Source organism: Barbus barbus (assembly GCF_936440315.1).
Source record: "Barbus barbus genome assembly, chromosome: 20".
NCBI classification, from domain to species: domain Eukaryota; kingdom Metazoa; phylum Chordata; class Actinopteri; order Cypriniformes; family Cyprinidae; genus Barbus; species Barbus barbus.
This window is the reverse complement of record NC_136748.1, coordinates 7,441,339-7,457,883: the sequence shown is the minus strand read 5'-3', so window position 1 is coordinate 7,457,883 and position 16,545 is coordinate 7,441,339. Positions and strand designations below refer to the sequence as shown.

The 16,545-nt window shown below is 43.0% G+C and overlaps 1 protein-coding gene across 1 annotated transcript in view; it reads left to right on the top strand.

Annotated features, from left to right (window-relative positions):
* Positions 1–16,545, top strand: part of LOC306886019 (ALK tyrosine kinase receptor-like) — a gene marked incomplete at both ends in the record, with an annotated part of 458,617 nt that overhangs the window by 363,120 nt on the left and 78,952 nt on the right. The window contains one exon of the mRNA XM_079442870.1: positions 12,355–12,482. Within this exon, the coding sequence (XP_079298996.1) occupies positions 12,355–12,482 (128 nt within the window). The remainder of the gene's footprint in view (positions 1–12,354; positions 12,483–16,545) is intronic.

Here is a 16,545-nt window from a genome sequence, read left to right as displayed (position 1 = left end):
GACAGCAATGCAATAACACCTCAAAATATGGTCACAAAGTTTTGCTTTTTCTAAATCAATCAGGTCCCTGTTCGGGCGCCATATATTATTTAACACCTGATTTTAAAATAATGTTTTTGATGCTACATAATCAAGGGACCAGAGACTTTCTCACTTCAATGAGCCATGTGTATTACACCACCAATCAACATACAGCCAATAACTTACAATGTACATATTGTGCCAGCAACTGAGCTTCCCAATAACTGTCCGTAATGTGAACTGTAGTTTATATAATGAATCATAGATGGCAAAAAGATGTTGTAGACAAACGAAGATAGTTAATCCCATTTTCTGATCAAGGTCCTATCAATAGCTCAGCTTCCAGCTCATGCCTGCATGTTGAACCCTATTTGAGTTAAAGAACGACCTAGGTTACGTATGTAACCCAGGTTCCCTAAGGGAACGAGAGCTGCGTCCGAAGACGCTATGGGAACGCTCTCAGCGTCATTCCGCTCTGAATATCATATTTAATCAGTCCAAATAGAAGGGCGAAGCGTCACGGGCGGGGTGACGTCACGACCAGGAAGTATATAAGCACGTGAGGCGGCGCCCGCGTCAGCTCCATGTCATGAAGCAAGCGCTGGCAGGGATGCCGGAAGTATGGCTGCGAGACGCAGCTCTCGTTCCCTTAGGGAACCTGGGTTACATACGTAACCTAGGTCGTTCCCTTTCAGGAACGTCGAGCTGCGTCCGAAGACGCTATGGGAACGCTATACCAACGTCTCCATACTGACAAGTCCCTGCCTGTGTCAGGACAAAAAGGACAGAGGAGCTTGGAGTGGCTCGGACATCAAGGTTATAAAACCTCGCAAAGGTCAGGGGCGTGGACCATCCAGCAGCGTCGCAGATGTCCCGTATTGGGACACCTGCCCAAAGTGCCTTTGAGGCCGCCATACCTCTAGTTGAGTGCGCTCTGACTCCCAGCGGATGGGCAAGCCCAGAGGCCTCGTAAGCAAGATTAACAGCATCCACAATCCACCTACTAAGAGTGAGCTTCGTAGCAGGAAGACCCCTCTTAGGCGGACCATAGCATACCAGCAACTGGTCCGACTTTCTCCACAGGGCAGCTCTGTGGATGTACGTGCCCAGTGCTCACACTGGACACATACGGTTGTGCTTCTCCTGGCCGAAGGGAGGAGGACAGAGGCCTGGAGTACGACCGGCTGTGGTACGACCGTTAGAACCTTCGGTACGTACCCCATTTTTCAGGGGTAGAGAAAGACTTTCGCCGAACCGGGCACACAGTCAACATCGAAGGGGCCGCAGACAGGGCCTGAAGGTGACCACCCTCCTCAGAGAATGATGGCTAACCAGAAGACGGTCTTGGAGGTGAGGAGTCTATCTGGTATCTCCTCGACATGCTCAACGGTGCTCACACCGAGCCCCGGACCGCAGCCAGGTCCCACGTGGGGACGTGATCGTACAGGAGGCCTCAGCCTCCGCGCACCGGAGGAAACATGTAACTAGGGGGTATCTGCCCACTGCCTGGCCACCGATAAGGGCGTGGTATGACAAATAGCTGCCACGTAGACCTTAGTAGTGGAGTGGGTTAACCCTGCGGAGAACCGGGCCTGCAGGGACTCCAGCACTGTACCAACTGGGCAGTTAACTGGGTCAAATTGGCGGTCTCCGCACCAGGAAGTGAAGAGTTTCCACTTCAGGGCATACAGTTTCCTCGTAGAGGGAGCTCTGGATTGAAGGAGGGTCTCAACAACCTCAGTTGACAGACCGGAAGCTACGAGTTGTGCCCCCTCAGAGTCCATACCCACAGCTTCCATAGCTCCGGGCGGGGGTGCACCCCCTGCCTGTGAGAGGAGATCTCTTCTGACAGGCACCGGCCACGGGGTGCCGTCGAGAAGAGCAATCAGGTCCAAGAACCATACTCGGCCCGGCCAGAACGGCGCTACTAGCAGTAGACTGACCGCGTCCCGGCGCACTCTCTCCAGAACTCCCGGGAGCAGAGCGATCGGGGGGAAGGCGTACAGACGTAGCCTCGGCCACGTCTGTACCATAGCATCCAGACCCAGCGGGGCTGGCGGAGCTAGAGAGAACCAGAGGGGACATTGCGCTGACTCTCGAGTGGCGAAGAGGTCCACCTGTGCCTGGCCAAAGACCTTCCAGATCTGCTTCACCACCTCTGGGTGAAGCATCCATTCCCCGGGCCTCAGCCCCTGCCTCGACAGAACGTCTGCTCCCACATTGAGATGCCCAGGGATGTGAATAGCTCTCAAGGATAGGAGCTTGCCCTGGGCCCACACCAGGATCTGGCGCGCCAGCTTGTACAAGGGGCGCGACCTCAGACCTCCTTGGTGGTTGATATAAGAGACTACTGCCGTGCTGTCGGTGCGCACCAGCACATGGCGGTCTCTTAGGTCCGGGAGGAAGTGCTTGAGTGCACGGAACACAGCTAGGATCTCTAGCAGGTTGATATGCCACGACTGGTGGCGTCGACTCCACAGACCACGGGCAGGGTGGCCACTCATGACCGTACCCCAACCGGTGAGGGATGCGTCTGTCGCTAGCAAGACACGGCGACACGGAGCTCCCAGCACCGGGCCCTGAATCAAGAACTGAGGATCTCTCCACGTGTCTAAGGCACGGAACCCACGGCGTGACACTTTGACAGCGCGGAGCGAGTCTCCCCTCAAGGAGACCCCCCTGTTCTTGAGCCACCACTGTAGGGGCCTCATGTACAGCAGGCCAGAAGGAATCACGCTGGACGCTGCTGCCATAAGCCCTAGCAGCCTCTGAAACTGCTTGACAGTGAATGGCTGGCCTTGACGCACTCTCTTGACTGCCGTGAGAATCGACTCGATCCGAGCAGGGGTCAGCCACGCCTGCATCGTGGTCGAATCCCACACCACGCCTAGATAAGTGGTTCTCTGAACTGGAGACAGCACACTTTTCTTGGCGTTGAGTCTCAACCCCAACTCTCTCATGTGGGCGAGAACGACATCTCGATGCCGAACCGCCAACTGCTCTGTCTGAGCGAGAATCAACCAATCGTCGATGTAGTTGAGTATGCGGATGCCCTGCAGTCGCAACGGGACCAGTGCCGCATCCACACACTTGGTGAAAGTGCAGGGTGAGAGTGCTAGGCCGAAAGGAAGAACCCGATACTGATACGCTTTGCCCCCGAAAGCGAACCTCAGGAACTTCCTGTGAGAGGGAAGGATGGATATATGGAAATAGGCATCTTTGAGATCTATCGAGACAAACCAGTCCTCGGACCTGATCTGAGATATAATCTGCCTGACTGTAAGCATCTTGAACTTCAGCTTTCTGACTGAGCGGTTCAGAGCTCGCAGATCCAATATGGGCCTCAGCCCCCCATCCTTCTCTGGAACAATGAAGTATCGGCTGTAGAAGCCGGCGCGAGTCTCGTGAGGAGGAACCAACTCAATGGCTTCCTTCCTTACTAAATTCTCGACTTCTTGTCCCAGAACCAGAGCCTGCTCGGGGCGGACCGTAGTCACGCAAACCCCGTTGAACGGCGGAGGTGGCCCATCGAACTGGATGGAATAACCATGCTCTACCGTCCGCAGGACCCAAAGAGACACATCTGGTAGCCGCTGCCTGGCCGCTAGATGATCTACTAAGGGAATCAGTCTCTCGAGACTGACCTCTGGTGTTAGAGATATGGCCAGACCACTGTCTTGCTGCGGAAGTCCGGAGGAGGACGCGGTCTCTGGCGCTTGAGGCGAGGTTCTCAGGCCCGCAGTCACTACCGGCGGGGAATTCTGAGAAAAGCACTCGCTGGGACCTGCTGTGCCCTGGAGCTGCAGGGTTGACAGACAGATCCCCGGAGGACACCGAGGGGAGACGGTCACCGTGTGCCGCGGTGTAAGCCGCTCCACCCCAGTAGGGGTCGTCCTCCGCAGTCCTGGGGCTCGCCCGTCAGGACCTCTGAACGAACCAGGCCCTGCCAGGCAGGGCCCAAAGAGGCGCATTCGGCAGCTCACTGCCCAATGGTCTACTAAGGGAATCAGGCTCTCGAAACTGACCTCTGGTGTCAGAGAAATGGCCAGACCGCTGTCTCGCTGCGGAGCTTCGGAGGGAGACGCGGTCTCTGGCAACTGAGGCGAGTTTCTCAGGCCCGCAGTCACTACCGGCGGGGAATTCTGAGAAAAACCACTCGCTGGGACCTGCCGTGCCCTGGAACTGCAGGGTTGACAGACAAATCCCCGGAGAGCACCGAGGGAAGACGGTCACCGTGTGCCGCGGTGCAAGCCGCTCCACCCCAGTAGGGGTCGCTCTCCGCGGCCCTGGGGCTCGCCCGTCAGGACCTGCTGCGCGAGGAGCTGGTATGCGGAGGAGGCTGCGCCCGCCCAGCAGCCGCCTGAATTTCGAGAGCGCGCATACCATCTGCCCTCAAAGATTCCACCCGCGATCTCAACACCTCGGTGGAGATCGGGGGAAACCGAAGGCTCTTGTGGCTCCTCACACTGGGGCGAGAGAGGCGGCGAAACCTCGTCAACGCTCGTCACATCCCTTTTCCTCGGAGGACGCAGCGTCAAGCCCTCGTCTCGGGGGGAAGAGTACCGCTTCCGACCCGCGAGACGGGGCGCCAGATCTGGTGGATACGGGAGAAGATAGTTTCTTTTCTCTTCTCTTCTATATGCTCGCCAGCCAGATCAGCCTTTTTTTCTACGAGCCCAACGAGCGCAGCCGCCGCTCTGCCTCGGCAGAGTGGGGATGGCTTTATTTGTGCTTGTGCAACACTAGAGTTTACAACGCTCATCACCGTCTTTCTCATCCACCTCCTCGGTAGGAAGACAAGCGGGGCGTCGAGCCCTCTCTCTGGGGGAAGAGAACCGCTTCCGAGCACAGAGAGCGGGCGCTGGATCGGTTTTGATGATCCATTTGCGAGCCGCGCGAGCGCAGCCACCGCTCTATCTTTCTTTTGCACAAAGCGGGGCCGACAGCGCGTGGAGCTCGCTTTCCTTATATATATATATGGGCGACAGAGGCGGCGAAACCTCATCAACGCTCGTCACGTCAACCTCCTCGGAGGAAGACAGACGAGGCGTTGAGCCCTCGTCTCGGGGGGGAAGAGACCGCTTCCGAACCGCGAGACGGGGCGCCAGATCTGACGGATACGGGAGGAGATAGGGACATTCCCGTCTCACTCTCGTCCGCCAAATCAGCCTGTGAGTCCCACGAGCGCAGCCGCCGCTCTGCATAGGCAAAAGCGGGGCCAGCACCACGCGGGGAGCTCACAAAGGCTCTCTCCTCGAAGAGAACCCTCCGAGTGCGAAGTGTACTTTTCTCACAGTGCGGGCAGTCAGCTCCCTCGAGAGCCGCTGCCTCGCGCTCCGCACTCGGGTAGATCACACACAGATCATGTGTGTCCCCACTCGTAATGTAACACAGGCAGAGGACTAGCACACCATCTGAAACGCGATCTAGGATCGCCCCCTGTTTTGGTCTTAGCTTTAGGGATGTCTACTTTCTTTTCTCAGGACATACAACACCAAATAAGACTCACAAAACAGATATGGACTGACAACACACAGAGCGCTTGCTGAATGACAGAAAGCTGACGCGGGCGCCGCCTCACGTGCTTATATACTTCCTGGTCGTGACGTCACCCCGCCCGTGACGCTTCGCCCTTCTATTTGGACTGATTAAATATGATATTCAGAGCGGAATGACGCTGAGAGCGTTCCCATAGCGTCTTCGGACGCAGCTCGACGTTCCTGAAAGGGAACCTCAGGTTCCTCAAATGAGGGACAAAAACAGGACAGCATTGGTGAGAAAGTTTCTCCATGTGGTTAACACATACTTCCTACTCCATACTTCTTCTCTTACCCTTTTATGTTACTAGGCATCTCACTGGCTAGAGCGCCCCTAGTGACAGGATTAAATAATATGTTCTAATGGGACAAAATGTAACTGTAAAACTGTTACAAGCGTTGTCGGGTCTCTTATGTCAATGGTGCTACAAGTGTTCCTGTTTGCCCTGTGTTGGAAGAATTAAAAGACTATTGCTTGTATTTTCTCCTCATTCATCGCTCTGCTCCGTAGGCTAGTGTGACACTGATGGCTTCCTTTCCCTTTCCTTTCCTTATACAGCAGAGACATTTTAATTGTTAAATTTATAGCATTTTGATGTTTATAAACTTTCACAGCTTCGTTATTATATGTACAAATGATCCATCTTTGTTGCAGTATTTTTTTTCTGCCTTCTATAAATACCTCATATGTGTTTGTTCTCTTAATTTTGCATAATTTAATGTTCTGTCACTTGAAAAGATTGTTTTCATAGAAATAAATCATAAGATGCATTTCCATTCCACTTCAACCCACCATGTCGCTCTACTGCAGAATAGCTGGTGCATCTTTCAACATGTTAATACATCATGTAGCCAACTGCAACAGCTGCACCAATGCAAACAAACACCCACAGCAAGCAAATCATATTTTATAGGTGGCCTCTGTGACCTCAAAATTCGCTGAGGTTTAATCGTAACAAAGCATTAGACCAAAACAGAAAAATCTAATTAAAGATTGTTAATGAGACACACATGATGAATTGACCTGCAAGAGTTGCTCGCCACCCATATATTAAACTTGATTTTGTAATGGCCGCGTGTCCACATGAAAAGACGCTCAAAGGTCAGAGCCAGCATTCCAGAGCTTGTCGGTCGGTACGATGATGCTTTATGAGTTATAATGCTAATAATATTGAAAAATGTTATCAGTGGTGCCGTGTATTAGTCATGTTAATAACTCTTGCATGAGAGATTTTTATTTGGAGTTAGGGGATGTCCCACTGGACACTTGATTAATTAGATCAAAATGTTTAATTGAGGTGCTACTGCAAGGCCCAGATGCTAATCACAGCAATGGAGGAGAAGAGATCAAGAAGGTGTTTTACTGCTTTATCTCACCCTGTTTTCCATAATAATAATCTTATGAATTAATTAGTACAGGAAATGAATGCGATAATTGCAGTGCTTGCTAATTTTGCAGGAGGTGATAACCAATACACTTCCTGAGTAGCATGTGAGGGCCAGCATTATGTGAATGCAGTGTATAATTGTGATCAGGACTCCGACATGAGGCGTAGATGTTTATTAATGATCGCCTGACTTTATTCTGCTTATTACACGGCTACTTACCAAATAAATAAATGCACTTGAAATATTGATTTTAAATTATTTTATTACATGGGACAATCTGGGACTACCAATTAGCCTGTCACTGTTTATTTTGCAATAGTGACCCACTGAGGTACTGACTGCACATGCATCAGGTGTTTTACATTTTGAATAAATTATTAAACATGGATATTAAATTCTGATTCATGCAAATATAAAGGCAGTGTTATATTTTAGGTATAACAACCCATTTACTGTGGGAATGAATGAATGAATGAAAATGTATTCATTAGCTTTTATATTGTCATTACACTGAAACCAAAGTCCTTAAAATATTATCTGAGAAGCATGTATATTATATTATTTTGACAGTGTAACCGGGTAGCCATTTTTAGGTTACACTTCTTTTTTTTCAGTGATAAATATTTTTTCCAATACCGTTTTACAGGTATAATATTACAAACCCCATTGAACAAGCTAAATGCAACAGTGATGAGATTATTCTGCTGCAATATTTGAACGTTTTTCCACAAAAACTGTATGTATAACTTGTTTTTGATGTTTGAAAATGCTATGAAAATGGCAACAATAAATGCCTTATAAGTCTGCTATCAACTCAGATATGTCCGTTTGCTTTCACAGTTTGTCAGCAAGAGGGGTTGCTTTATAATTGATTTTATTGCATTTTGGTTATATAAATCCCTTGTACATATGAAGAAAATATGCGAGTAAAGAAAAACACCTTTAAAAAATACAGTTCACTCATTCAATACTGAACAAACTTTAGCGTCTCAACAAAAGGACATGCAGTTTCCGTGTTTGGCAGCATTTTCTCATTATCTCTTTCTGGATGTGTTCCCATAATTATACTACACTTAATTAAATATTAATACCACAGTGCACCCCTTGCTGCATACTGTTTGTCTTTGTAAGCATTATTCATTTTCATACAATTCATTATCACGTAGGTTTATACATTTCAAATGTGCTTTGGCAGCTTGAAAACAGAACAAAACAAAAAAATAAAGTTAACTGAAACATGCTCTTCTTCTGTTAATGAGTTGTGAAAATATTAGCCACAAAGCATGCCCAAACACTTTTTTTAAAGTAATATTGTGGTAGTAAAGAACACTGCTGAAACATTGCCTTTTGTTGTCTTGTTATAGAATAGAAGTGCTTTGTAATGTGTTTTTGCTGGATATTATTAGTATTTGACTCTGAACTTGCATCTCAAAGAAAGTTTTATGTTAGATTCTAACATGCATTTAGTGTGTTTTAGTCTATTCTACTTCAGAATTTACTCAGCTAGAAAATGTTATTTTCTATGCAACATTGACTATAATAGTGCACCAGGAGACAGAGACTATAGTATATCAGTGAAGAGCTGCTGTAAAGCAGCAATGAAGGCACCAAAATTATATTCAAAATGCCATGAGCATGTATGCCATGTATTACCACACATCTAATGACAACACTGTCCAATGGAATTAATATGTAGATATAACTGTATGCCTTCTGCCCATGCAGAGGAGGCAATTTAGCCTAAAATAGTGCTGAATTTGGAATTATGCAAATGACCTGTTCAACTCATTATTCCTTGCATTTTATTAGATAAAAAGCACATATCTAACAGAACAATGTTTGTGTTACAGTAAGTCAGCTGTGTTTGTGCAAGCGTGTGTTTTTCAGTTTTCAAGTTAAGGTTGACTGCTGAAAGCATTGAAATCATTTTCCAAATATAACCCTAATGATAAGATATTACGCATTTGTGCACATTAATATGCATTATTCTAGATCTACAAAACAACATTAGCAATGATGAAAACCAGAGCTTTTGATGACAAGTTCAATTCTCCTCTCACTTTTTTCACATTTACACATGGGCATACGATTTTATTGCAGGAGGACAACCCTGGGAATATATTTTTTTAAACAAACCAGCGATTAAAGCAATGAATCACAGGCCCTTGATCAGCATTTATTTATTTCTGGTAATTTAAAATGTTAGTGGTGAAAAATTGCTATTACACCATTAATACAGGGAAAATAATATTGTTTTCCCTGTAAGCCTGACTATACTCTGCAAATATGGTCTATTCCTGTAAGAAAAAAATAAATAAATGTCATAAGTAATCTTCCATACAGTCATTTGTTAAGTGTTTTGCATTTTATCATTGTTCTTGTTCTTATTCTTCAACAATAAATAAATAAATACGTGAGTGGTGAAGAGTAACAAATTATTTATATTTATTTTCAAGTATCTGGACTTTAAAACATGTTGTTCATTGTTATTTTTAATTGGATACATTCTGTAACCCGATAGCAGTGTCCGATTCATGAACGAGCTGATTCTTTTCAATGAACCTGTTAAATCGGTTCTTAAATCTCACTAGTGATTCGTTCATGAATTGGACTGAACAGATTCAAAAGGATTCGGTCATAGCAAGTAGCCAGTTGTCCTCAGTGTGAAAAGATGGATCTCAAAATCATACAGTCACTTGTAAAAGGCTCATACTGTATACAGGTACATATAAAAAAAATGGAATATCATGAACAAGTTCATATTGTTTTTTACTTATTTCAAAAAGTGAAACTTTCATATATTTTAGATTCGTTACATTTAAAGGAAAACATTTTCAAAAGTTTTTTTTTGTTTTAATTTTGATGATTGGAGCTTACAGCTCATGAAAGTCAAAAATCAGTATCTCAAAATATTAGAATATTTACATTTGAGTTTCAATTAATGACCATCACTACAGTATAAATTCCGGAAATCTCTTGTTCTTTGAAACCACAATAATGGGGAACATTGCTGACCTGGCAGTGATCCAGAAGACAAACATTCACGCCCTCCACAAAGAGAGTAAGTCACAGAGGGTCATTACTGAAAGGTGTGGCTGTTTACAGAGTGCTGTATCAAAGCATATTAAAAGCAAAGTTGACTGGAAGGAAGAAACTGGGTAGGTAAATGTGCACAAGCAACAGGGTTGACCGCAAGCTTGAGAATACTGTCAAGCAAAGCTCATTCAAACACTTGGGAGAGCTTCACAAGGAGTGGACTGAAGCTGGAGTCAGTGCATCAAGAGTCACCACACTCAGAAGTCTTCAGGAAAAGGGCTACCAAGCCACTTCTGAACCAGAGACAACGTCAGAAGCGTCTTACCTGGGCTGTGGAGAAAATAACTGGACTGTTGCTCAGTGGTCCAAAGTCCTCTTTTCAGATGAAAGTCAATTTTGAATTTAATTTGGAAATCAAGGTCCCAGAGTCTGGAGGAAGACTGGAGAGGCACAGAATCCATGTTGCTTGAAGTCCAGTGTGAAGTTTCCACAGTCAGTGATGATTTGGGCTGCCATGTCATCTGCTGGTGTTGGTCCACTGTGTTTTCTGAAGTCCACAGTCAATGCAGCCATCTACCAGGAAATGTTAGAGCACTTCATGCTTCCTTCTGCTGACAAGCTTTATGGAGATGCTGATTTCCTTTTCCAGCAGGACTTGACACCTGCCCACACTGCCAAAGGTACCAAAAGCTGGTTCAATGACCATGGTGTTACTGTGCTTGATTGGCCAGCAAACTCGCCTGACCTGAACCCCATAGAGAATCTATGGGGTATTGTCAAGATGAAGATGAGAGACACCAGACCCAACAATGCAGACATGAAGGCCGCCATCAAAGCAACCTGGGTTTCCATTACACCTGAGCAGTGCCACAGGCTGATTGCCTCCATGCCACGCCGCATTGATGCAGTAATTCATGCAAAATGAGGCCCAACCAATGAGTGCATAGAAATGAACATACTTTTCAGAAGCCTGACATTTCTGTTTAGAATATCCTATTTTTATTGATCTTATGTAATATTCAAATTTTCTGAGACACTGAATTTTGGGTTTTCATTATCTGTGAATAAGCCATAATTATCAAAATTTCAAGAAATAAAGGCGTGAAATATTTCACTCTATGTGAAATGAATCTATATAATATATGGGTTTCACTTTCTGAAATGAGTGACAAAAAATATTGACCTTTTTCATGATATTCTGTAAACAGGTACATCTCAAAAAAATGCAGGATTTAGAGGATTTTTCTTAAAAAAAAAAAAAATCCTTGTGGATTATCCAGCTGACGACAACAAGGTAAAGTTCACTTACTTCTGGGATGTATTCAATAAATATTATAATTGTGTATTGTTAGCTTAAGCACATTGTGCTCGTCTTTACTTGTGACTTTAATAAAGATCACATGGGTTCACATACTTTTTCTTGCAACTCTACATTAAATGTATAACACTGTAGGGCGTCTATTCTATTAAGCATTATTTATAGCACAACTCACATTCAGTAATTTTTCTTGATAAATAACCTTTTTCACATTTCAGATGTAAAATAGGCTTCAAACAGCAATTCACATTGACTTTAATAATCTGAAATCAGTCATACAAACACTAAATCGTTGCAAACTGAAATGTGGAAGAATAATCTTTACTCAAGTGTATCCGAGTGCTTTATTTCTGTCAGAGAGCTGCCCGTCTTCATTTCCCTATGATTGCTAGCTGTCTGCGTATTTGTTTAGAGGTTCACCACCCACTTAGTCATGGATCTCGACTTCTGTTGTTGAAGCGAATCAGACGTCGATGCAAATCCCGCAGTGAGATGTGAAACAACACAACAGGCAGGTTACAGGTCTGGAAAGACAAGCACAGGAGAGGGAGGAGAGAGAGGGAGGAGACTGAAGTCATTGGTCACTAGCCAATAGCAAATTGAAATCTAAGCAATTTGCTTAATAAAATTAGCTAGGTCATTGACTTCCTTATGAGAGGTAGTTTGGTTAAAAACGCTCAAACCCACAGAGCAACCACACATCCGTGCATTCTTCCACAGGTACCATCCAGTGGAGACAGATACACACATAAACACGTACCTGCTCTTTCGTTTCAACCGACAGAGCTTCCACAAGCAGAGTGGATATCTGGAAGTGTAGGGGATGTGTGATACGGCAGCAGAGGATGACCCTAAAACGGCAGAGGGGGCTGGTTTGGTGTCAGACGGCCAGACATCTCCCTCCGTCAGATCTCCAGTGACTGCTGAACTGACCCAAACTGGGGACGGTCTCCCAGGGGCCACCCTGACCTCCTACAGCCCACTGCGGGCACTGCATCGGCCCTGGTGCTTGGTTATGGTGCTCATCCTGCTGGTTCTCTCTCTCCTTTTCAGCTGGGCGGTGGTACACCTCAGCTTGGGGACTCGGAGCAAACCCTTCAGGATTTCTTCCAGCTATAACCAGCCCGGCGACATGGAGACAGCAACCTATGACCTCCGCTTCACCACCAACTGCACCATACGTGAGTGTTTCACATCTTGGGAATGTTTCGGTTTCTCAAAGTAAATGGTTTGCTTCGTTTTTTGCATGCAAGTAGAAACCAAAGTTTTTGATGTGACTGTCAAGGTTTACATTTGTATGCCAAAATCAATGGTCAAAAATGTGCTTACTTTTTGATTCAAATTTTATTTTGTTGTATATGCTTTTTTTAACTAAACCTTTTTCTGCAGTTTTTACTTTAGTGCTTTCTGCTGCCATATACACATTTGTTTTTAATGTTTTTTGAAAGAAGTCTCATATATGCTCACCAAGGCTGCATTTATTTGATCAAAAATGAAGAAAAAAAAAGTGAAATATTACTAAAATGTGTTTTAAATATTATTCATTCATGTAAATGCTGTAAAGCTCAATTTTCAGCAGCCATTACTTTAGGCTTCAACATCGCATGAATAATCCTTAAGAAACCATTCTAATAAACCAATTTTGTATTCAAGAAAATGTTATTTTTACTATCAATGTTGAAAACAATCTTTTTAATTTAAAATAAATATATATATATATATATATATATATTAATTAAATTAGAAGACAGTTCTTTTAAATTGCAATTATATTTCCCAATATTAAAAACCATCCAAAATTAACCGATAGTATATAACTAGTCCTTGACCAAGTAATTATTGTCAAAGAGGGGCAGGTTATGTGATTTTTAATTTTTTATTTTTTATCTTCTGCTTTAACAAGATTAGTATAATCAAAAAAAATAAATAAAAAATAAATATATATATTATTTTTTGTTTTTGTTTTTGAGTGTAGAACTCAAAATGAGACTGCAGTCGGTTTAATTTCTTTAAAACCTCAAAGTCAGAAACTTTGAATATAAAATACTGCAAATGGTTTCAGGGCAGAATATTGCAATGCAAATGTGTCTGTGATTTTCGACTTATTGGCAAAGTACAAAACTAGTTACATTATACATTCATATTTTTGGGTGAAATAGTGTTGTAATCCTTTCAATCAAAAGTAGAAAAAATAAATAAATATGTGTTTGATGCCTAGAAGCAAAGCATTTCCTCGCTGCAAATCTTTGTATGAGTGTACTGAATGCATTTGTTTCTAACACTGAACCTATGTAAGGAGAGCAACTGCCTCATGCCACTTCCTCATTTGAACTACAACATTACTATAGAGCATTCATGCTTTTTAGATCAACGGCAGCAACTTGAATTTTGCCCCTTGCTCCTTTTTTTTTAAATTTGCTCTTTTTTCTGCTCTGTGCTTCCTGATTCAATAACTGGCAGGGAAATTGCTCATGTCTGACCGCAGGGACCAGAACACTGCTTGTCATGCAAATTCAGAGGCAGACAGATCTCTAATTGTTTCAGGGTTGTGTAGTTCTCTCTTGCTCTAAGAGAGCAACCCCCGCTTGCCATAATAGATATTAGCAGATTGACATGCTTTACAGCGTGGCTTACCTTCCTGAAGCACCTGCCACTACAGCTCGAATTACCTGCCACCCGTAAACACGCTCACTTGACGTACTGATTTGCAAAGCTGAGGATTGCGTGTGTGTGTGTGTCTGCAAGAGAGATGTGCTTGATAAGGCTTGAAATTTCCCTTTAATGAAATGAAGTAATTGTTGTAATCAAAAGAGCTCTAAACGTGACCCTTTTTACTTTATTTTTGGCATATCAGCTTTACTAAATGATCTGGAACTAATGTAAAACAATATAAGGCCAAAACATTTTTATATTTTCTGAATAAAATGTGGGTGGTTGCAAAAATAACTGTCATATTACTAAGTTGTGGGTGGTTATTAGCAGAAATAGTTAAATTTAGTTGCTAAAGTGATCTGAGTGGTATTTGGTGTGTCTGTGTATACATTGTATATATTATGATTGGATAATCTACACCATCATAGATATACATTTTTTTTTTTTTTAATCAGTGTAGTATAATGGCATACTGTCTATGATATATGCAGTCACAGATAAACCTAAAGATGGATTATTTTCTGAAATAAATAATTAAACATTAATTATCTGATTATTACGATCAACATCCATGTCAAATAAACTTAATATGGAGTTCCACAAAAGTTGTTTGCACCGCGCTCTTCCGTCGCTTGATCTTTCATTTAGGTGTGTTAATCCATTAAATCGCTTATTATACAAAACCATGATCCGCACTCACATGTCTTTTCTTTTACCAATAGGACAACGTTTCGGCTCAAAGGCCTTCCTCAGTGTTAAAGAATACAAACCCTACACCCACTTTTTAAATCACTAATTTGATGTCACCGTCCAAATAAACTTAATATACCTTGTGCAGTCATGGCCAAAAATATTGGCACCCTTTGTAAATATGATCAAAGGCGGCTGTGAAAATTAAACTGCATTGTGAATCCTTTTGATCAATTATTTTAAAAATTCACAAAACTCTAACCTTTCATTGGATAATAAGAATGTAAAATGGGGGAAATATCATTAATTTATTTTTTTTTTCTCTCAAATTCACGTTGGACAATTATTGGCACCCTTAGAAATTCTTATGAGTAAAATGTCTCTGAAGTATATTACCATTCATATTCACAATTTTGAGCACTCCAGGGTGATTATGAACATGAAATTATCCAGCCATGGCTTCCTGTTTCACATAAATATTAATAGGAGGGAAAACAAAGCCCAAATTCCCTTAATCATCCATCACAATGAGAAAAACCTAAGAATATATTTCTGATGTGCAGCAAAAGATAATTGAGCTTCACAAATTAGTGAAGTGGCTTTAAGAAAAGAGCTAGAGCAGTGAAAATTCCCATTTCCACCATCAGGGCAATAATTAAGAATTTCCAATCAACATAAAATGTTACGAAACTGCCTGGAAGAGGACGTTTGTCTATATCGTCCTAATGCACGGTGAGGAGGAGAGTTTGAGTGGATAAAGACTCTGAGGACCACAGCTGGAGAATTGCAGAAAATAGTTGAGTCTCGGGGTCAGAAAACCTTTAAAAAAAAATTAAAAAAAATTGTCAAACAGCACCTGCATCACATGTTGTTTGGGAGGGTTTCAAGAAAAATTCTCCTAGCTCATCCAAAAACAAACTCCAGCATATTCAGTTATCAGACACGACTAGAACTTCAAATGGGACTGGCTTCTATGGTCAGATGAAACTAAAAAGGTGCTTTTTAGCAGCAAACACTCAAGATGGGTTTGGTGAACACAGGGATGAAAAATACCCCATGTGTATACCCCAATGAAACACACTGCTGTATTTTCCAGTCCTCTGACCTGAACCCTGTAGAAAATGAGTGAGGTGAACTGAAGAGAAGCAGCACCGTCATGGAGCTGGGAATCTAACGGGTCTGGAGTGATTCTGGATGAAGGGATGGTCTCTGATCTCTTGTCAGGTGTCCTCTAACCTCATCAGGAATTATAGGAGAACATTTAGAGCTGTTAAACTGGCAAATGGAGGTTTCAAAAAGTATTGAATAAAAGGGTGCCGTTAATTGTGGCCAATGTGTATTAAAGAAAAACATTTTTCATAATGATATTCCCACCATTTTAAATTCTTATTATCCAATGAAAGGTTAGAATTTTTTTTTTTTTTTTTTTTTTATAAAAGATCAAAAGGATTAACAATGCAGATTAATTTCCAGAGCCTTCTTTGATCATATTTACCAAGGTTTCTGATATTTTTGGCCATGACTGTAAATAACGTCCTCAGTAGCTCAAATTGTATCATCAAACATTAAAATGAATATAAATTCTTAACACTCCAGAATACAATCAAATGCAATTTATTTTAACTTCAATATAACATTCAAAAACAAATTAAAGGCTTTAGCAACCTCAAATTGCAATATAAAATATGATATATTAATCTGTAACTAATAATAATAATAATAATAATCCCACATTTTCAAAAGGTAGTGCAAGCCAGTTGGATGTTTGGTCACCTAGAAAATAACAGCAATATCTCCTGAGTTACAGTATGTGGCTTAATTTATTGTAGTTGTTTATTCAAAGTATGAGCATGTAATAGTAATAGTGATGCTCGATTTGCAAATTAAAACAGATATTTTTGG